Source organism: Drosophila erecta, unplaced genomic scaffold (assembly GCF_003286155.1).
Source record: "Drosophila erecta strain 14021-0224.00,06,07 unplaced genomic scaffold, DereRS2 tig00000246-arrow-arrow-pilon, whole genome shotgun sequence".
NCBI classification, from domain to species: domain Eukaryota; kingdom Metazoa; phylum Arthropoda; class Insecta; order Diptera; family Drosophilidae; genus Drosophila; species Drosophila erecta.
The window spans coordinates 1,220,897-1,244,199 of NW_020825214.1; the positions used below are offsets into that span (position 1 = coordinate 1,220,897).

The 23,303-nt window shown below is 43.4% G+C and overlaps 2 protein-coding genes across 2 annotated transcripts in view; both read left to right on the forward strand.

The window, feature by feature from the left end:
- Positions 1-23,303, forward strand: part of LOC26526371 (lachesin) — a 182,502-nt gene that overhangs the window by 138,440 nt on the left and 20,759 nt on the right. The window contains exons 7-8 of the mRNA XM_015157306.2: positions 19,066-19,185; positions 19,239-19,412. Of these exons, the coding sequence (XP_015012792.2) occupies positions 19,066-19,185; positions 19,239-19,412 (294 nt within the window). The remainder of the gene's footprint in view (positions 1-19,065; positions 19,186-19,238; positions 19,413-23,303) is intronic.
- Positions 16,678-18,254, forward strand: LOC113564613. The gene is made up of 2 exons (XM_026982876.1): positions 16,678-16,695; positions 16,813-18,254. The coding sequence occupies exon 2, from the start codon at positions 17,141-17,143 to the stop codon at positions 17,690-17,692; it is 552 nt and encodes a 183-aa protein (XP_026838677.1). The 5' UTR covers positions 16,678-16,695; positions 16,813-17,140; the 3' UTR covers positions 17,693-18,254.

Here is a 23,303-nt window from a genome sequence, read left to right on the forward strand (position 1 = left end):
TGGCATGAGTAGATAACCAACCAAGCAACAGAGAAATATTTTACACAGTAGCTGATGAAGATGGGGTCATCAACATACATAGTCTGCTACTGTGTAAAATATTTATCTGTTGTATGCGATGCAAAGGCAAGACCCAATACTGACACAGATATATTATTTAGAGTATTCAGAACAAAGGAGAAGAGTTCACAATGGAGCCACGTAAAACGGCCAACGGCAAAGAATTAGTTGTACCTCAATCAATCCGCTGGAGTATAACAAAAGCAAAACACGACGACATAGGACATTACAGCACGGATAAGACAATCCAACGTATTCAATGGAACTTTTGGTTCCTACGCATGAGGAGGTATATGAAGTCGTACATATCTTCGTGCCCAGAGTGCTGTAAATACAAAGTAAAAGGTATCAAGTCTGAAGGGTCACTGCATGTATACGACAGGGTACCTATATTATTCCGTATAATAGAGAAAAAGTGGAAATCTTCACATTTTAGTGTTTGTATGCGCATTCACCAAATACACGTTTTTGGAAGGAACACGAACAACGAAGACAACGCCAGTAATTATAGCACTTCAGCAGCTGTTTGCAGTATTTGGTCAGCCGTGTCGCATAATATCAGATCGCGGCACAGCATTTACGTCAAAGGAATTTGAAAATTTTAAAAAGGAGCTTGGTAAGCAGCATATCAAAACAGCAGTCAGAACACCCAGAGCTAACGGACAATCTGAAAGATCGAATAAAACGGTTTTAAATGTTTTGAAGACCAGCACAGAAAAGACTAAAGAATAGAACAGTTATTCAAGATACAGTAGGGCATAATGGGGTCTACTAAAACTTGTTGTTCGAAATCGAATCTCTCTGCTAGGCCAACAAAATTCACCTCAAATTACGGATGTCTTGCTGCAAGATTGGTATCTATTAATTGGGCCATTTTGTCCGTCAACATGGCAAGCAATTCGTTTTGCATGTTTTGCACAGTACCTTTGATCGCATTTTCTATCAACTCTGTCTGCGATGGCCTTGAAGAGCACCGTTGAGCACCGTAGCCCTGGACCTTCTGCTGTCTAGTATTATGGGAAGAAGTTCCTGATTTTTCAAAACAAACTGTTTGGCAGGTAGGACACGTGGTATGAGACTTGGAGCGAGCATTCACATAACGAACACTGTCGTGCATCTGGAACTTCCGGATTCGGCATTTTAATTGTTTAAACGCTTGACTAGTTATAATTTAAATTTAAAAGGGATTACGCTTTTATGCACGTAACTCGTAGAGTAAACGCTAGAGTCGTTGAAAAGTATGTAACAGGCAGAAAGAAACCTTTCCGACCATATAAAGTATATCTATTCTTGATCAGGATCAATAGCCGAGTCGATCTGGCCATGTCCGCTTGTCCGAATGAACGCCTCGATTTCAGGAACTACAAAAGCTGGAATGTTGAGATTAAGCATGCAGCTTCCAGAGACAAAGACGCAGAGCGTCATTTGTTTCCAAATGTTGCCACGCCCACAAACCGCACAAAACAGTCACGGCCACACTTTAAAAACTGTTCTGATATTTTTTCTCTTTTTTATACATCTTGCCAATTTCTATAGATTGCCAAAATAAAAAAAAATACTTTTTAATACACGCCCACTCTAACGCCCACAAACTGCAATTCCACTAGCTGAGTAACGGGTATCTGATGGTCGGGGAACTCCACTATAGCATTCTATCTTGTTTTTACATACATTTCTTGATTCGCCAGTCGAACAGCCACTTCTCCACGGCCACTAAGTGACAAGAGAGTTGGTTTGGTACATATACAAGGCATTTGGATCGCTGTGTCGTCGGTAAACGTAAAAGTCGTTAGCAGTCTGCTTGTTGGTTTTATAAAGGACATACAGCGTAGGTCCAAGTACGCTACCTTGGGGAACTCCAGCGATTATAGCGTGGACGTGGGATTTATGGGAGTTTCATCTTATAGCAAAGGCTGTGTAGCAGAGATACGATTTAAGGAGCTTGTGTAGATATGGTAGCAGCTGCAGCTATGACACTCTCCAGGGAGCTTGCTGAGGATTCTATAGATTTTAGCTTGGGATTTAGTTCATTGAATGAACTTATATATTTTCTGTATTTGACTGAGTTTGTTATCTTTGGCACTAATGATGTTTCTAAGGATGTTCTTGGTAATTGCAAAATTTATCAAACCAGGAATTTTGTTTAAATTTTGAAGATACGTAGTTAAGCTATCTTTTTGAGTTGTTGATGGCTTTATACAACTGTTTTCGTTTAGGAATGACGATGATGAATGTTTTTTTTGCGTTGTAGTCACCCCTGGGTGTTGAAGAAGTCCAGAAATTGTGGTGTGGATACGTGTATATTAAAAAGAGGGTGACAGTTACCTAGTTGTACGTTTATAGATGTGGCCTGCAAATTGTTGTTTCAAAACTCGCTTTGTAGTAGTGTTTGATGTGATTTCTAATCAAGATACCGGTTCCGCCGTGTGCTTTTCTGTAAGCATGATTTGTTCCGTGGAACAAAAAGCCGCTTTTGTTTTTCCGACAGAAGCATGACGTTAATATGATTGCATGAAGCATTGAGTTTTTTCTAGTTTATGCCGTAAGACGAGGTTGGCGTTTTAAGGTGCTTCTATATTGGAAAGCCTCTATAGTTTGCTGTGTGGCTACCGCAACAGTTTCCATACAAACTGAACGCAGTGTGCAGTATGCTCTCTTATGGCCGTATTCTTGTGTGGTTCTGCTACGGTAATGCAGAAGAACTATAGCTTCGTTTTCCTGATAGCTTCAGAGTCAGGTTATGGTTCGAATTTGAAGAGTGTTCAGGATGTAAAGACAGTTTGAAACTCCGATCACTTAATGCCTGCGTAATATCAGCAGGTGTTGCTTCAGCCTCCATACCCTAGAGAAAGACTTGGAGTCCCTTGCAACTTTGTAGGAGTTGTTTGTTAACTTTGCGTAAATATTTTGCAATAAAGAGTCCTTTAGGAGTGCTATAGCACTCTTCGGGATTCACTTGGACTTTGATTCGTGGATATTGTCCTTTTATGGGATATTATGTGGAAGATGTCTGTTCCAACAAGTTCAATTATTTTGTTTACAAGAGTATTCAAGCTTTGCTCCCAAATATAGCAAATGCAGTGCTTAACAAGGTCGATGTGTTGGTTACCATGGGTATCGTCAGTTCTTATTGGCTTATCGTTGGCATTGACGGTGAGCAAGAACGCGCTCTTTCGGGCATAGGTGGTTGTGTCAGGTTGGGGATGTTTGTCCGTGGCCGACCTACGTTGGCATTTATGTCGTGTACTTCCGCGGGAAGAAATATGAGAAATATGCGTTGTTATGTATCGAAGAGAGGTATCTTCGTCTTTGTATCTGTATCGCCTTGCGCAACTAATAATTGTTGGTAATTAATTACTCTTTACTTGGGATATATTCTACATTTTCGGAGCACAGAGAATACTCCCGTTCCCACTTTAGTGCTCTCACGAGTTGAGCTGAACATTGGATCATCTAAATAAAGAAGAAAAATGAAGATTGTGTGCATTCCTGCAGCAATACTATGACATACAATGCCGCGAGGGTGATAAGATATTCAAACTTATACTAGGTGTTGGAATTAATTCGTAGCGTTTTTTTTGCAAAGTTTCGTGATTTATTATGAGGGTATCATTACAGTAGCATTATTCTGGTAAAGTTCGAATACCGCGTCAAAAAAATTCTTCTTCTTTCGATTCGGTGAATGAATCGATCCAATTTTTGGTCATGTCGTAGTTTGTGCTGCTCTGCCAAGCCATGCGCCATGGATCGGAACAAATGATAATCGGATGGAGCAATGTCCGGTGAATATGGCGGGTGGGGCAGAACTTCCCATTTCAGCGTTTCCAAATAAGTTTTCACGACTTTCGCAACGTGGTGTCTTGCATTGTCATTACTTTGTCGTGTCGATCTTTATATTGCGCACGCTTTTCCTGCAATGCTTTGTTCAAACGCATCAATTGTCGTTTGTATACGTCACCAGTAATGGTTTCACGCGGTTGGAGCAGTTCATAATAAATAACGCCGAGTTGATCCCACCAAATGCACAGCAAGATCTTCTTTCCATGAATATTCTGCCTGGGAGATGATGTCGATGCATGAACGGGTAAGACCCACGATTTTCTGCGTTTGGGATTGTCATAGAGTACCCACTTTTCGTCGCCAGTGACTATTCGATGCAAAAATCCCTTCCTTATCTGCCGTTGAAGAAGAATCTCACAGGTGGTTAAACGCCGTTGAGTGTCGCTTGGCTTCAACTCATATGGAACCCACGTTCCCTGTTTTTGTACCATTCCTATGGCTTTGAGGCGTTTTCCGACCGTCGAAAAGTCGACTCCAAGTGATGTGGACAACTCCAGAAGTGTTTGGCACGGGTCTTCATCGAGCAACGCCACCAAATCTTCATGTTCGAACTTTTTCGGTTTTCCAGGACGTTCTTTGTCTTCCAAGTCAAAATTTCCACTTTTAAACTGCGCAAACCACTTTCTGCATGCTTGCTCAACGAGAGCATATTTACCGTATACTTCCACTAAAATACGATAACTTTCCGCGGCACTTTTCTTCATGTTAAAATAATGAAATAACACTCCCCGCAAAAACGATTTTTCAGGCACAAGCTTCGACATGTTTGATACTGCACAACAATTGCTATGAACACAATAAGGCAATGTCATATACTGGTGAAGATGTGCTACGTCAGTAGCTTCCAGGAGAGTATTTACTTTTGTCTGTGTGACTATGAATAGTTAGCTAACGTCATCTATCGTAAAACGCTCCGAATTAATTCCAACACCTAGTACAGACTTATGAGCAAGAGGTAGAAAGTTAAATAGAAGATAGGATTAGTAACTCACATTACAATAGACCCTTCTGGGTACTCCCAAAGAAAAAAAGAGGCTTTAGGCAAATGACTAGGCTAAATGATTAGGCTAGACTACTGAAAATTAAATGAAATCATAGCTGCAGACAGACAACCAAACAGAAAAAATGTCAAACATGGACGAAATCTTAGGAAAACTAGGCAGAAGCAATTACTTCACAGCTATAGACCTGGCAAAGGGTTTCCACCAGATCGGAATGGATCCAGATTCAGTTTCAAAAAGAGATTTTTCCACCAGTCATTAAATACTTACGCATGATGAGCATCCACAATCGCTGACTAGTTTTCGAAAAACTGGCAAAAGCCAACCTTAAATTACAGTTTGACAAGTGTAGATGTCCTAAGTAGAAAACACCAAACGGTGTTAGGACAGGATAGTACCATAAGTTCATATCAAACAATGCAGACAGAGCCTAAGCCATGACGAAGTGTTTAAAAAAGTACACGAAAATTGACATTACTAATACAGAATAAGACTCGGCATTCAAAAAATTAAAGCATCTTATATCTTAAAGTACCCGACTTTACAAAGAAATAATAATATATAATATTCTGAGTACGGACTGAGTTCGTATTGTAGAGTCCCCTTTAATATCGACTGGTATCGACCTCCCCTGCGATACTGAGACTAGAATTCGAACGATTGTTGCTCTAGAGCTCGTCCAACTACTCCACCCCAAGGACTTTTCATCGAGTTCAGCCATTTAAGCGCCATGCGCCCTGTTACTACTATAAATCGGTATCCTTCAAGGTGCATATTGTACTTATTTATTCCCCAAATATCTACAGTTTCGTTCTACTTCTGCTTCTGACTTTGAGCTGCGTTAGACCTTTCGATAGGTGGTTAAGGTGCGAAGAAATCGTCTTTTTCTATGAGTTCTGAGAATACATTTATGAACGACTTGGAATGCCCAAGTCTTTTTGTTTTCATTCCGAACACACTACAGTACCGCAGGATAGGTCTTAAAATCTGCTGGCATTCACCCATAGCTCTGAGTCGTAGGTTTCAGTATCGATTTGTATAGTACAGCTAAGCGGGAGCAGGCTTTAATGAGATTGCTGGCTTTTAGTTTTGGGTAAGTTTTTTTTCAATAGAGCTGTTTTCCTTTTGCGTTCACGAGGCGTGATCCCTCATAGATATGTTTAGCGTCTACAAGTCTCCTTTTGCTATGAAGTGTGGTCCTAGTGCTTGGAATTATTAAAAAATTGTCCCTTCAGTATTGTAAAACTGGGTGGCAGCATACGGCCGCTAGTCATAGGTTATTGCTGCCGTCCAGCGGTGGACGTAACGCATTCGGTAAACGCTTTGTGTTGGTGGTGCTTCATAAGTTTTCTTATCAGTTGTCAATCCCACAGTATTTTATTGGTTTGTAAGATGCGTTTCCGAAGGAAATATTACGTCGATGTACTTCTCGTGTAAAAAATTAAGCCAGCTCCAGTTTGCGAAGAGAAACGCCATTGGCGTCCATACTCCCATGCTCCCCCCATTGAAAGCGTGGTTTTCAACCGCGTCCTTAAGGGGAAGCAGACACAGCTTATTCACTGCCCTCTTCGTCAATCCTGTTGGTGTCCTCAGCACAGCAGCTCGGGCGACTCCATCTCTTTCAGCAGCAGCTCAACGACTCTCGCTAAAGGCCACTTTAGGGACGTCAAACAACAATCCTTAACGAGGACCACGTCATCCACAACTAGCCCAGGCTGCCACTTAGGTCCCTGCCGCAAATACTCGTCCTTCCATTGGCGATGCGCTTCCAGCAATTCAAGCGATTGAACTTTAAGTTTGGCACATCTGGTTCGATAAATGATAAAGGCGGGCCACTATTAAAAAAATGTCCTGGAGTTAAAGCATCAAGATCGGAAGGGTTTTTTGAAATTGATACTAAAGGTCGAGAATTAACTACCGCAGATATGTGGCAGGGTTCTCAGCTAATAGAGGGTCAAAATGAAAGAGCCCACAGCACGATAAAAGTAATGTTTAGCTGTCTTCACCGCAGCTTTCTAAAGATCACCAAAGTGAGGCGATCGAAGCGAAATGAAACGCCACACGATATTCTCTACCAGGCAAAAATCGAACCCTGCTTTTGTGTGGTCGTCGCTGAAGTATAAACGCCTCAGTTTGAATTGTCGGACCAAATTTGTCGTGACCTCCTTCTTGTGCATATAAAGCGTTTTAGTCCGTGCAAGAATGCAACTGTAGAAAGATCCTTAATGAGCTCCAAATGTTTTGACTTGGTTGCAAAGCCTCAGGCTTGTAGAAAAATGGTCCACAGAAGTCGGTGCCAGGGACTTCAAACGCATGAGATCCATCAAGACGCTCTTTTGGCAGATCCGTCATTATGTGCCATTAGGCGAGGTTTTGTTCGAAAAAACCTGACGCACTTGTTTACTGCCTTGTTTTCGGTTTTCCTCCCTCCAATAGGCCAATATTGGGATCGAATTATGCTGAGAAGAGCGTAATTCATAATGGCCATAGTAACTGGGTGATCCTTTGGTAGGATGATTGGGTGGCGGCCATTGAAATCCAACGAAGAGTTCTGCAACCGACCATCTACTCGAGGGAGCCCAACTTTGGAGGCACATGGACGAAGGTGGAGGCGAGGAATAAAGCACGCTTGTCGCGGAGACCCGACGCGGTGATAGTGGAAGCGAAAGGCAAGACCTACAGCGAGGTCTTGGCTTTGTTCACGAGGCAATGGACAGTCTGCAGAGTCAAAGAGAGCGAATCTAGACCTAGGTGCTTCAAGTGCCTGGACTTCGCCCACTTTTCGGTGCGATGCAAGAGCCCTGCAAATCGCAGCGACTGCTGTCTCAAGTGCGGACAAACCGGGCATAAGATAGCTAGCTGCACACAAGGGGCCAAATGCTTCCTATGCATCAGTGCCAGGAAAGCCGACGCTAAGCACATAGCGGGCAGTAGACATTGTCCTATGAGCACCAAGCCACCGATAAAGTGAAGATTATCCAAATTAATCTCAACCTGCTGAGTCAAACCATGCGCGACACTCAAGCTGACGTTGCGCTTATTAGCGAGCCGTATAAAAAAACCCCGGGGATGGATTACATACTCGACGAGACAAGGAGCGCCGCGATCCTGACCAACGGGGTAAGCCGACCAAGGAACCTGCACATCGGCTCATTCTTTGTTCGGGGGGTGGTTGGTGACCTGTGCTTGTATAGCTGTTACCTACCACCACGTCTCTAACGCCTGGGCAGAAGAATGGGGCTCAGTCCACACGAATGCAAGAGGACGAACCCTCCAGGAAGCTTTCGCGTCGCTGGAAGTAGCTCTCTTAAATACGGGATCGGAGCACACCTTCAGCAGAGCTGGAGCCGGGTCGGTAGTGGACCTCTCTTTTTGCAGTAGTTCGCTATTCCAGCGCGCACAATGGTCCCTCAGCGATGTATACACTACTAGTGACCATAAGGCGATAAACTGTGACATTATCAGCAGAAGACGTACCTCAGCCCCACCAACGCAAAGGCTTTTCAACCCAAGGACGCTCCAGCGGGACACGTTCCTGAGGGAACTTGGAAATCCTGTCATCGGTGGGAACACAGCGGACAGCGCAGAGTGTCTCACTCGAGCAGTTGAGACGGCATGTAGAGCCAGCATGAAGGTGTCGAGGAGCCATCACCATCACATAGGAAATCGCAGAGGCACGCATAAATTGCCTACGGGCAAGACGGCGTCAGCAAAGGGAGCAGGGCCTCCCCAACACCGTGTTCCGGAGGCAAGAATACGCGGCAAACCGTCGGACCCTTAAAAGACTCATTAAGCAGTCAAAAAGGAGATGCTTCCTGGAACTATGCGATTCAGCCGAGCAGGACCCATGGGGATCAGCGTAAAAAATAATCATAAAAAATATTAGTCAAGCGAAACCCCTGAAAGCCGGAGACGCCGCCCACATGACGGCGATCGTGGAACACCTGTTCCCAGTAGTGCCCTTGGCTGCGCAAGCTGCAGACGAGGCTCCTGCGGACGCATCTGAACTGATATTCACACCGGATGAAATTCGCAAGGTAGCCAGTGATATGCCATCGGGAAAAGCACCAGGGCCAGATGGAATACCGGACATCGTCATTAAGCTAGGCATGAACGAGCACCCGGAAGCATTCGCAAATATTTTTAACCAGTGCCTCACGGAAGGCCTTTTCCCAAAGCGCTGGAAAAGACAGAAGCTGGTACTGCTTCCCAAGCCAAACAAGCCTCCCGAGAGTCCATCTTCATACAGGCCGATATGCCTGATTGACCAATTGGGCAAAGCTTTCGAGACATGCCTTAGCAATAGACTGCACGTAGCCATCTCCGCTGCAGGGGACCTTTCGCCAATGCAGTTTGGCTTCAGGAAGGCGAGATCTACCGTGGACGCGATCGCTACGGTGAAGGAGATCGCCTCGAAGGCAGTGCAAGGGACTAGGTGACAAGAAGTACTGTCTAGTGGTAACACTAGACATCCGAAATGCATTCAACTCGGCAAAATGGGACGTCACCATAGGAGCTTTACGGAACCTAGGCGTACCGGATGCATTAGTGGGCATTCATAAGTCCTACTTCAGCGACCGAGTACTAGTCTACGACACAAACGGGGGCACACTGGAGCACAGGGTAACCTGCGGAGTCCCACAAGGCTCAGTACTCGGGGCACTGCTGTGGAATGCTATGTACGACGGGGTGCTGAGGTTACCACTGCCAGGAAGAACCAAGGTGATCGGCTTCGCCGACGATATTGCCATAGGGCAATTCCCGAAATGCCAGTTCGGGAAGCCGAGGGCCTTGGTAATGCATTTGCACCATAGTGGAGTGGCTCTCATCGGTCGGTCTAGACATCGCAGACCACAAAACGGAGGCCGTGCTGATATCCAGCCACAAGCAGGTTGAGACAGTCACCATCCAAGTCGGTGGCGCCACCATCACGTCGGCAAGAGCAATCAGGTACCTAGGAGTTATGCTAGACACCTGGTTGTCGTTTAAAGAACACCTGGCGGAGACTAATCGGAAGGCGGCGAGCGTCGCTAGGGCCCTAGCACGAATAATGCTAAACTGTAGGGGCCCTAGGCAGGGACGCAGGCTACTGCTACAGTCTGTCTGCAGGGCGAAAGCACTTTACGCAGCCCCCATATGGGCCGAAGCTACCAACAAGCAGTCATACATCAGGGGCCTGGAAGCGACGCACAGACTGTGTGCTCCGGTTTCCGGACAATATCGGACGACGCAGCACAGGTTATAGCTGGGACCATCCCAATAGATTTGTTGGCGGTAGAGGCAAAAGAGATCTACGACGAGATAAAGCAGATCGGAGGAGAGTGCAGCACTGCTCAGAGGCGAGCCATAAAAGCCAACGCCAGAGCTAATAGCTTGGAAAGGTGGCAGCGTCGGTGGCAGCAGTCGACGAAGGGGCGATGGACCCACAGGATTATCCCGGATGTGACCAAATGGACCCTAAGACGTCATGGCGAAGTTAACTTCTGGCTGACCCAGATCCTAAGCGGTCATGGGTGTTTTAGAAGTTACCTAACCAGGCGTTGAGGAAACCGCCGAGCACATTATTTTTAATTGCCGGAGATTCTACCGCGACCGGGAAGGCTTAATGGAGAAAATAGTGGAGCCGTCGACCCTAGGGGAGCGTATGATCTCGGACCAGTGTTTCTGGGGCCAGTTCAGCAATTTCGCTGCGATGAAGCGGTTGCGTGCAGCTGAGAGGGAAAGAGCCGGAAGGATACGTCCAGCGGAGTAACACAGAGCGCACCCTGGCCCTGCGAAGCATAGCCTAGCGGTAGTACCGCAGGGACTCCAGGATCTATCTTGTTCTTTTTATTCCCTAACCAACTTACCCTCAGCTACAGCCGAGTGAGGGTGGATGCTTACGATAACCGAAAAGTGAAAGTCAACCACAACAACGAAGGAAAAATAAAAATTGCAATTTGATTAACAAAAAAAATTTTTTTTTTATAGAGTTAGATATAACATAATTTATTATTTTGTAAAACTTATATTTTCTGTCTTTTCATTTATTCACTTCTGTTCGTTGATCGCTGAGATCTGATAGTGATCGCACTTCCTCGATCGTGCACCGTCGATAATAATCTCTCGAGTGCCATTCTTATCGATAGTTATAGATATTTACAATATTTACATTATTTACATTCGACCGACCTGGCTATAGGTCGACCACGATCTTTGTAAACAAAGGCCAACAAGTCTAGCAGATTCTAATACGCCTCTAAATGACAGTTGAGTTAACTGGCAATCATCAATATAAACTACTTCGTATCGATCATTATTAAACACACGACTTATCCTATAAGGCCCACGGTACTTAAGGGCAAACTTATTATTAATTCCAGCAGTAGTATCAACATTTCTTATAGCCACATAATCACCTACTTGATATTTATGTTCTATATTTTCTATATGACTCTTCATTCCTTATCTGTGAATTCTGGATATTACCAGATGCGTTCTCACGGATGCTTACAAGATCTGACTTACGGACTGACTAAAAGATTCTGCTAATTTCCCTAGCATTGGCGTTAACACTCGGTTTACACGCTCCATCTGGCCATTAGCCGGAGGCTTCTTTTATGTGCTCAATGTCTCGCTCTTGGCAAAAGGTGGTGAACTCAAGTGACGTAAAGCAAGTACCGCGATCCGATATAATCCTATGGGTCGACTATAAAAATCAAAATATTTACTCAACGCATCTCTCGCTTCTCTTGTACTAGTCGTATTAAAGGAAAAAAGTTTGACAAACTTGGTAAAAGCATCTATAACAACCAGGAGATGCTTTCTCTTTGAAATGATACTCGGTAAGGGACCTAAATGGTCTATATGGAGTGTATGAAACGGAATACAAGGTTTAGGAATACTATGCAAGGTTCTATTATGAATAGAATTTCTAATAAAATGCTCAACTTTAGTTCTCATTTCTGGAAACCAATAGGTCCTTCTCAAATCCTTAACACACTTATCTGCTGTCAGGTGAGATTTTCTAATTAGCTGTTCTTCCATACAAGCAGGTGCATACAAACAATAAGAATCATCCACGTTCTTTCGACATACTAGTCCACCCCTTAACTCACGTTTCGCACGTTTCCTCTCTCAAATGAACTATATTTTTATTCCTCATTTGCTCCGTTTGTAGAATTAGGTCTACGTCATCAGGTGTTGCTCCTACAACTCCAACTAACGGTATTGATTTTAGAAAAGCGTCCTCACGAAACTCCAATTTATCATCTCCCCAGGCTTTTTTACTACCGTTCATGTAATTACTGGCAGCTTTCTCACAATTGATTCCACCATTCTCTTCCTCTTCTTCTTCACGAAGGTTTTCTTCCAACATAACACGAAGTCTAAGGGATCTTCACAAAGGTCATCAAGTGGCACTCTATCAACAAGGGTGTGTCCACGGATTTCTAAAAGGCTTTGAATAATGCTATCTCTACGGTTGTCTCTAAGGTTTTCGAAAAGTTTGTCTCTACTGTTCTCTACGGTTGGTCTCTACGGTTTTCCTCAAGGTTTTCTAACAAGACTTCATTATCGCCAAACTCACTCTCTTTTAACAACTTTACAACATCTATCTGTCTGCTTAAAGCGTCGAATAATCGAATAATCGTAATTCTCTAACTCAAGGGACCATCTGGCAATCCTAGGATTAAACGCTTTTCTACTAAGAGTTTGCACTAACGAATTGCAATCAGTAATTATTTTAAACGATCTATGATCAAGGTATACTCTAAACCGGCGCAACGCATTTATTATGACTTAAATTTATGGGTTTATAAATAACTGTGCTTAAATTACTTGTATTGTTCATTTTAGCAGTGAAAAGGGAAGAATCTTTGGATTTATAAGTATCATTAGTGTTTCCAGCTCAAAAGTATGGTATCGGGATTCTGCTGCAGTGTTTTTACCGGAATAAATCGAAATAGCATTTTTCCATCATCTTGTCGCTGCAATATTATAGCTCCAAATCCATGGGCACTGGCATCCGTATGGAGCTCGGTTTCTCGACCAATTTTCTCGACTGAAAATGGCTAAAACATGTGGATTAGCTAAAGCGTTCTTTAAATCGTTAAACGCTTTTAATTGCTCATCATTCAGTGAAATAGGACTTTCTTCAACAACTCTGTCAAGGATTTAGCTATACGCGCAAGTGACAGGACGAAACGTCTAAAATACGAAAAGAATCCTAAACAGGAGTGAAGACTATGAACATTCTGCGGCACAGGGAAATTTCTCAAGGCTTCCAAATGCGATTCCATTTTTCAATCCAAAAGGCATCCTCAAATACTCATATTGTCCTTGAGGAGTAACAATGTATACGGCACGGATTTTTTTCGACCTCTATTTGATGAAATCTGCTTTTAAATTCAATCACAAAAAAACAACATTTCCATTGCAAATACTCCAGGCAATCTTCAATAAGGGGCAAAGGAAAATTATCTTTAACGATACGCTTGTTTAAGCCACGGTAGTCAACGCACATTCGAATTTTACCAGACTTTTTCTTCACAAGGACCAAAAGTGACGCATAAGGTGAGGCGCTATGACGTATTATTTTTTTCTTAAGCAAATCATCAACGATTTCCGCTACATTTTACCTCTCAATATAAGACAAAAGTCTCGGAGAACAGTAAAACGGAGTGGTATCGGTTAATCTAATAGACATCTGATATCTAGATGCAGTGTTATAATCGTATTGGATACTAAAATAATGAGATTGAATAATTTTTTCACACCTATTTGCAATTTCCAACCAAAACTCAGTGCCTATCTCAAATGAATCCTCTAATGATGGCTCAATGTCAGCCAAAAATCTCTGCGCATCACTGTCAGCATCCAAAATTTCTACAGAATTTTCAAAATCTAAACCAGAGTTGTGATTATGACTTAAATTTATGGGTTTATAAATAGCTGTACTTAAATTACTTGTATTGTTGAAAAGGGAAGAATCTTTGGATTTATAAGTATCATTAATGTTTTTTCTATGAACTAATTGAACGTTCATTACAGTGAGTGGTAATATTTTGTCATCAAAAATATTTAAGAGGATAGAATATGTTTTCGCATAAAATTTAACAGAGGCTTTCAAAATGCCCCAAATCGATATTTAAGGTCCCCCTAAGCCAGAGTACTTCGATTTCTTTGAACTCAAAACAATATTTTTCGGAATTAATGACTTAGGAATTAAGCTTACCGGGCTGCCGGTATCAAATAGACTTAAATTAGAAATGTATTTTCCCTTTTCACCTCGCAAACCTCAGATCTCTATTTGTTGAATCGCTGCCAAGTTCTCTGATCCTGACTCCTCCTCATCCTGCAGAACTGCCGGCCTGGTTGACGCCCTCCGCTCGGGACATTGCTGGTAATTATGATCCACCCGCCTCTTCAATTGTTTGCACTCTCTAGCCATGTGTCCCATTTGCCTACAATTGTAGCAACGAATGGTTTCGGGCATGGACACACGGACTTGGGGCTTCACCACTTTAGTTTTCTCCGCCGACTTTGAAATTTGGGCCGTCATCTTCTTAAATTTGTCGTAGATCATAATTTTGTTTCGCAACTCCTCCAAAGAACTACAATAAGCCATTGTAGACGCATCTGCGTATTCATCTCCCAAGCCTTTTACGATGAATCGAATAATATCTTCTGGTGCCAACTCCACCTGTCGCACATGGAGAAAAAATACTGGAGAGCACCCTCGTCAGGTAACTTCTTCCTAGCATCCAGTTGCTTGAACACATCGAATGCAGTAATCTTGAAGTCAAAAACGGCAATCAGCTCTGCTCGCAAACTCGGCCAATCCAAAGCTGCCGTTTTATTCATGAACACTCTTGCTGATCCAGTCAGTAAACGTTTGGCGAAGATAAAACGTTTTTTCTCCGACACGCAATATAATAGGTTGTCAAATATCTCCCTTCCGCTTTTTTGCTCTTTATTCAATGCTTTATAAAAAGTGTTACAGTGATCGGATTTAGTTCAAATATGCGCCGTTTTGTTCGATAATCTGTTTCCATCTAGACGGCAACTTCATAATACCTACCTCGTAGAAGCCCCCCTCCTTATTTGCGAAGAACTCGGAAAGCCACTTTTCACAAGCCTCTTTTGAGTTCAACTTTACACCACCAAGGGCATTCGCCATGGACAGGAACAGGTGGTAATCACTTGGCGCTATGTCCGGGCGATATGGTGGATGCGATAAAACCTCCCATCCGAGCTCCCGTAGCTTCTGACGAGTCATCAACGAAGTGTGTGGTCTGGCGTTGTCCTGGTGGAACACTACACCCTTCCTGTTGGCCAATTCTGGACGCTTCTGTTCGATCGCCTGCTTCAAGCGGTCCAGTTGTTCGCAGTAGATGGTAGAATTAAGCGTCTGGCCATATGGGAGCAGCTCATAGTGGATGATTCCCTTCCAATCCCACCAAACACACAGCAAAACCTTCCTGTCCGTCAATCCCGGCTTGGCCACTGTTTTGGACGATTCACCGGCCTTCGACCACGACCGTTTTCGCTTGATATTGTCGTATGTGATCCATTTTTCGTCGCCAGTCACCATCCGCTTCAAGAATGGGTCGAGTTCGTTCCGTTTCAGCAGCATATCGCAGGCGTTGATTCGGTCCAGAAGGTTTTTTTGCGTCAAATCATGCGGCACCCAAACATCAAGCTTTTTTTTTGTAACCAGCCTTCTGCAGATGGTTTAAAATGGTTTGGTGACTAACTCCCATCTCCTGGGCGATGTCACGAGACGCCACATGTCGGTCTAACTCCATGTATTCCATGATTTGATCGGTATTTGTCGTCACAGGTCTTCCGCCGGCTGGCTTATCCATGGTGTCGTTTTCACCGGCTCTGAATCGTCGAAACCATTCCTCCGCTGTTCGAAGTGATAGAGTACCATCCCCCAAAACACCATTAATCTCACGGAACGTTTCTCTAGCGGATTTGCCTTTAACGAAGGAAAACTTTAAAATAGCGCGAATTTCGGCGTTAGTGAACTCCATGTTTACACGTCTATAACTATTGAACGCAATATGCAAACTAATCATGCATAGCGTCGTTTTGTAGGTTATGTCAAGACCTTTCAAATTACGAGCTCTGTAGCGCTTTGTACATAGCCGCGAAATTCAAAAGACAAAAAGGCGGGAGATATTTGACAACCTTATATATATCCATTACATTCGAAAAGTCTTCGATCCAACGCAGCACAGGGTATCCATTGTCTCCAGAATTGATTGAATTAGGGCATCCAAAACACTCATATAAATGTTGTCTTCTTGAGCTGATTTTTTTTGATCCAACTCATTTTCTAAATTAGCCACTCGTTTGCGCGCAGCGTACAGCCTCTCAATTCGCTGCAAATATTGTATTTCTGCCTCGACGTTCGCCATCATTCGATCACGAAGCTGCACGTTCGCAGCCGCTACATCAGAACCTTCCAGAATTTCATCATACGCCGCCACTTCGTCACTGCTCGCCAAAACACTATAGCCGTCTCTTTCTTTCTCCTGTTCAATTTCGGAAATAACACCAGCGTCGTAGCCCGATCTCGAAATTTCGGCTACTTTGGCCGAGGCTTTATCTGGGTTCAACTCTTCTAGGTTTACCTTATCCAGTTCGATTGATTTCTGATTGTCCATTAGCTCAGCTTGTCCCAACGGGCGATACACCTTCCCACCATAACATCCTAAGCCCCATTCGAGCCGACACGGTCGTGAAGCAAGGGAAGGACGACGAGAGAGCGACACCGCGCAGCCGACGGCGAGGACCATAGGAATCGGTCAGTAAAGAAGACTGCAGATAAAGCCGTTCTAACCTAAACTCTGTCTTCTCTTTGGTCGGGCAATCACACAAATCATAAATTTGGTGGGACGAACACACAAACTCTCTGAGCTAGCCGTTGCAATTCCCAGCGAGCAAAGGCAGGAGGTCGGTCATGAACGACGGGAAAGCAGCCGTTCGAGGAGAGAGAGTCGGGAGGCCAGCCATGATCGTCGGGAAACCACAAGAGCAGCCCCGCAAGATTACGCAAAGGTGGCGAAACAGGTGCGAGTGTGGAGTTTCCGGTACGACGGGCACGAAAAGCCGTTGGAATTCCTGGAGCAGCTGGAATGGTCAGCAATGACGTATGGGCTGGGCATCAACCAGATCGCACGAGCGATGCTTGAGCTGCTAAAGGGCAGGGCCTTAAAGTGGTTCATTGCCAACAACAGGTTCTGGGAGACATGGGCAGGGTTCATTCAGAGCTTCCAGGAATTCTTCCCACCCAGAGGCTTCATGTAGAATGCTTCACGGACTACATGGTGGACATGCAGACTCTCATGAGGCCCTTGGGGTTGTCGCAGAGAGACACACTGGAGCGGGTAAAAGAAAACAGCACCCCAGCCCTGCGCAAGTTTGTTCGTCCGTACGAGTGCCGGAACCTGGACGCCCTGATGGCCCTGGCCGACGAGTTTGAAGAGCTGGACATCCAAAGGGAACGGTTCGAGTTGGAGCGGAATCACAGGGCTCGATACCAGCGGTATTTCCCAAGAGGGGAGCAGAACGCGGTGTGCAGGAGGTGCCAGGAGGAAACCACGGGTCCGTCGAGGCACGACACCAACGGGCGGGAGGAGGGTATTAAGCCCAGCGCAAGCCTGCCTGGCACCAACAGACGAGAACGAGGTGAGGCTCTTGCTGCCGCAAGTTGGCCTCCGGGGCGCTCGGGTCCAGGGCCAGCCACCGCAGAGCATGAAGGGGCTCGATCGATAGGGAACAAAAATACTGGATACACATAGATATTCAACACGTTGTCACACTATTGGCAACAATCAGTACAACATGGCAACCCCAGGAATATCGGCATAAACAGGAAGTGGCAACGCCGGCCATCAAATCGATAACTCGATCGTGGTGAGGTTCGGTGGAGTTGCCAGACACGAAAGGGTGTGGAATTCAAAAGGAGGCGGGAAGTTTAAATACAGAGCTGCTGACGAGCAGCAGATGAAGGAAATTGGAGAAGGGCGCGAGGATGTTCGAGATGCCAAGTCAAAACGCAAAACGAGGGGGTCTACTAGGCTGAGACTGCCAGGCTGAGAACAAAAGGCGCAGGATAGACGAAAAGAGAGACGAGGGAACTGCCTATGCGAGGAGACACCTAAGCGGAGGACCGCCGGAAGCTCCATCTTTTCAAAAACTTCTGAAGAAAGGGGGAGATGTGAGAAGTCTTAAAACTCCTCACAAATCGAGGTGAAGGGAAGCTGCCTGGCAACAGCGAAGAAGGCTGGAAAGCAGGAGTCAAGGTCAACCTGGTCAAACGGGAAATATGTGGACCTTGCACCCGAGCGAAGCGGAGAGACCGTGAAATAACGGTACCGCGCTGGACCTTGGACTGAAGGCGGCCAAGGGCACAAAGGTCGAACGGTAACGGTGCGGACTTTGGACAAGCACAAGGAGGACGCACCGTGAACTAAAGGCCATGCGAAAAAGGTGGAAATAACGGGATCCCCGCCTATAAAAGGGGATGCGCAAGCGCAGCTCAGGAGACAGTCAGCTAAATACGCGAAGAGCTGTACCCCGGGACAACTAAACATTCAGTGAGAACAAGAGCAGCGCAGGAGGACGGTCCCTGAGAGTGGAAAACTAGGCGCGATCAGAAGGGACAGTAGAGTCATTAGTCGGTCAAGGTGGTCCGAACTAACGGACGATAAATCTCCCCACCATAACATCCTAAGCCCCCCGGTTGAGGACGCCGCTGGACAACGAAGGGCATCGGCAGCGCACAGGAACCTAGCACGGTCAGAAGGGTCAGTGCAGTCATTGGTCGGACAAGGTGGTCCGGGAAAGAGCGTGGTCGTAAAGCAAGGGAAGGACAACGGGAGAGTGACACCGCGCAGCCGAGGACCATAGGAGTCGGTCATTAAAGAAGCCTGCAAATAAAGCTGTTCTAACCTAAACTCTGTCTTATCTTAAATTTGGTGGGACGAACACACAAACTGTCTGAGCTAGCCGTTGTAATTCGTAGCGAGCAAAACTAATGAAAACAATTCGTTACACCATATTTATTTAGTCAATCATTAAATTCTACCCAATTGTATTTACAAAATAAACTAAATTTTTTATGTAAAGTTAAATTTTGTTCTGTCAGAATGGTATAATTAATTTCTTTCAGTTTCGCCAACAATTAAAGCCATAAGTCAATTGGTTGGAGCACCCGTTGAAAGAGAAGTAACTTTGGAATGCATTGTAGAAGTTTACCCCAAGCCTCTTAATGGTTGGTACCGCAGTGAAGGTAAAAAATGTAAATTTAAATAATCATTAGAAGCTCATTTGTCTATTTTATAGGAAATATTAAACTGCACAACGGAAACAAATACAATATTTCTGAAGAAATGATTAACCTATATACATGGCACCTCAACCTTACCATAAGACATCTGACCAAATCAGATTTTGGAACTTATAGTTGTTCAAGCGTTAATGCCCTTGGCAAAAGTGAATCACTCATTCGATTGCAAGGTAAGAGATCCAAGAGCTTAGAGTATTGGATGCTATAAATTTGTCTAAGTAGAAGGGAACATTTAAAATTCAAAATTAGATATCATATTTCGTTACGTATTACACTTTATTCAAGATCTTCAAGATTGTTACAGTAGCTCAAAAATCGTAAGGACAACAAAATTCGCAATTTTCGGATAATTTGTTTACAGTATTTATTATTTCGATTTTATATACTTCGTTTAACAGTATCAAACCGTTTATAGTACAGCAGGTAAGTCGGAAATATAGCTCAAATATGAATAATACTCGTAAAAAAAATATGAAAGGAAGTTAACTTCGGCTAGCTTATGTTTATAAACTTGTTTATGTTATACAAAAAGTATAGCAAATTAAAGTATACCTTTTATAAGTAACCTCTTTATAAGAGGTTAGACGCCCATAGAAGTATATAATTCAGATATTTTTTTAATCTTATCTTACAGGTTTATCAAAAAGTCATGAGACCTTTCATATATCGAGCTAATTTCCATTATTTAAATGGTTTCTTGTCCCTAAAAAGTCGTTTAAATACGGTCCAAATGCACTGTTTAAACAAGATTATTTGTTCTGAAGTGGGTTGGGACCACCACTAGCTGGTAATGAAAAAACTAGAGTGAATGCCATAGTCGAGTTCCCCCACTAATACTCGTTACCCAGCTAGTGAAAGTGCGACCGGGAAACGTCACTATTTTCTTGAATATCTGTAGAAATGGGGCGCAAAAATTTGAAAATTAAAGAAAATGTAAAAATATGCCCAAAAAATGTGGGCGTGATCAAAATATTTTTCAAAGCTGAAGAGGCGGGGCAGTTTTTGTCGGATTGGCGTTGAAGTGGGCGTGGTAACATGCGCTGCGTCTACGTCTCTGGAAGCTGCATGCTTAGTCTTAACTTTCTAGCATTTATAATTTCTGAGATTGAGGCATTCATACGGACGGACCGATCGACACGGCCACTTCAATTCGGCTACTGATCTTGGTCAAAAATATATATAAGGAATACAGAATATATGGTCGGAAGCGCTTCCTTCTGTGTGCTACATATTTTTCAACGAATCTAGTATACCCATTTACTCTACGAGTAATGGATATAATAATCTGAGAACATTACATTTACTGTTGTTGTTATTTTAACCTGTTCTAATTCTGTACACACAAGTTTTTAGATGATATAATATTTCGGTTTTAATTCATCACAATCGAAGCTACATATGTCTGCAATGATTGCACATTAAAGCCAAATAACGGAAACTCCGCTGATTCTTCTTTGCGCTCTATGCGCTTGAAAGGATTTTTTCTTGTTGCTGTTGCCATTGCTGCTACAAAAAAAAAATAAAATAAAAAAATAATATAAAAATTCTGGAAACGTTACCGCGGATGCAAAGAGGGTGACATTTTTGAGGCGCAAGGCGACAGCCATGTTTAACAGAGGGGAACGAGTAGCAAATTTGTTATCAATTAGATGTTCCTCACGTCTGGGATAAAGATCGGTGGTGAAATGGTCACGGGGTTGGTTTGGGTTTCGCAGGGTTTTGGATACTGATTCTACACTACACTACACTATATCATCGGGGGAGCTAGCCAATCCATATTTTTGAGGTAATAGGTGTGGGAGCTGGACCCCGTTGCTTCTAATTGTTTTTCATTCTATAATTGTTTTTCTATCGATATGGCAAACAAATTCCGATAGTCGGGAAATTCGACTATAGCGGTTTCCCTTGTTTTGATTTGTAATTGGATTAATACAATTTTTGTTGGGTATTATGATTTCAAAATTTCCTTACTTCGCATACACAAATTCAAAAGCCTTTCCGGTAGCGCCAGCAAACCTAGAAACCTGTATTACTGACAAACTCTTGAAATAAAATATTTTCTAGATACAACAAATTTTCTCTGTAATTTTTCCAAAGATCTCTATACCCGTTACTCGGTAAAATGGTATACTAGATTCGTTGAAAAGTATGTTACAGGCAGAAGGAAACGTTTCCGAGCATTTAAAGTATATATATTCTTGATCAGGATCAATAGCCGAGTCGATCTGGCCATGTCCGTCTGTCCGAATGAACGCCTCGATCTGAGGAACTACAAAAGCTGGAATGTTGAGAATAAGCATGCAGCTTCCAGAGACAAAGACACAGCGCGTCATTTGTTTCCAAATGTTGCCACGCCCACACTAACGCCCACAAATCGCACAAAACAGTCACGGCCACACTTTAAAAAATGTTCTGATATTTTTTCTCTTTTTTATACATCTTGTCAATTTCTATAGATTGCCAAAATAAAAAAAAAAATACTTTTTAATACACGCCCACTCTAACGTCCACACACCGCACTTCCACTAGCTGAGTAACGGGTATCTGATGGTCGTGGAACTCCACTATAGCATTCTATCTTGTTTTTACATACATTTCTTGATTCGCCAGTCGAACAGCCACTTCTCCACGGCCACTAAGTGACAAGAGAGTTGGGTTGGTACATATACAAGGCATTTGGATCGCTGTGTCGTCGGTAAACGTAAAAGTCGTTAGCAGTCTGCTTGTTGGTTTTGTAAAGGACATATAGCGTAGGCCCAAGTACGCTACCTTGGGGAACTCCAGCGATTATTGCGTGGTCGTGGGATTTATGGGAGTTTCATCTCACAGCAAAGGCTGTGTAGCAGAGATACGATTTAAGGAGCTTGTGTAGATATGGTAGCAGCTGCAGCTATGACACTCTCCAGGGAGCTTGCTGAGGATTCTATAGATTTATCTTGGGATTTAGTTCATTGAATGAACTTATATATTTTCTGTATTTGACTGAGTTTGTTATCTTTGGCACTAATGATGTTTCTAAGGATGTTCTTGGTAATTGCAAAATTTATCAAACCAGGAATTTTGTTTAAATTTTGAAGATACGTAGTTAAGCTATCTTTTTGAGTTGTTGATGGCTTTATACAACTGTTTTCGTTTAGGAATGACGATGATGAATGTTTTTTTTGCGTTGTAGTCACCCCTGGGTGTTGAAGAAGTCCAGAAATTGTGGTGTGGATACGTGTATATTAAAAAGAGGGTGACAGTTACCTAGTTGTACGTTTATAGATGTGGGCTGCAAATTGTTGTTTCAAAACTCGCTATTGTAGTGGTGTTTGATTTCTAATCAAGATACCGGTTCCGCCGTGTGCTTTTCTGTACGGATGATTTCTTCCGTGGAACAAAAAGCCGCTTTTGTTTTTCCGACAGAAGCATGACGTTAATATGATTGAGTTTTTTCTAGCTTATGCCGTGAGACGAGGTTGGCGTTTTAGGGTGATTCTATATTGGAAAGCCTCTATAGTTTGCTGTGTGGCTACCGCAACAGTTTCCATACAAACTGAACGCAGTGTGCAGTATGCTCACTTATGGCCGTATTCTTGTGTGGTTCTGCTACGGTAATGCAGAAGAACTATAGCTTCGTTTTCCCGATAGCTTCAGAGTCAGGTTATAGTTCGAATTTGAAGAGTGGTTGTCTATGTTCAGGATGTAAAGACAGTTTGAAACTCCGCTCAAGAAGCCTTTAAACGGAACCACTCTCGACTGCCCTTACGTCGATTAGAAAATCTGTTTTGTAAGAACTCCCTCAGGGCATAGTTGCACTCCGAAATTTCCAGTGAGCGAACGGTTTCCAACTCCGTGTCCCTCAAACAGGATTTAAGCGTTATGAGAACATCATCAAATTTCTCACTCAAATGGCTTTCAATTTTCCGAAACGTTTGTTGCAGCTCATCGATCAGCTCCAATCACACATGCTGAACGGAATCACCAAATAAAATTTACGCAGATCTTGATAACAAATCTGCTAATCGTTGCACTCTATTATATATTTTATATTGCCTTGCGTCTCAAAAATGTTGCCACGG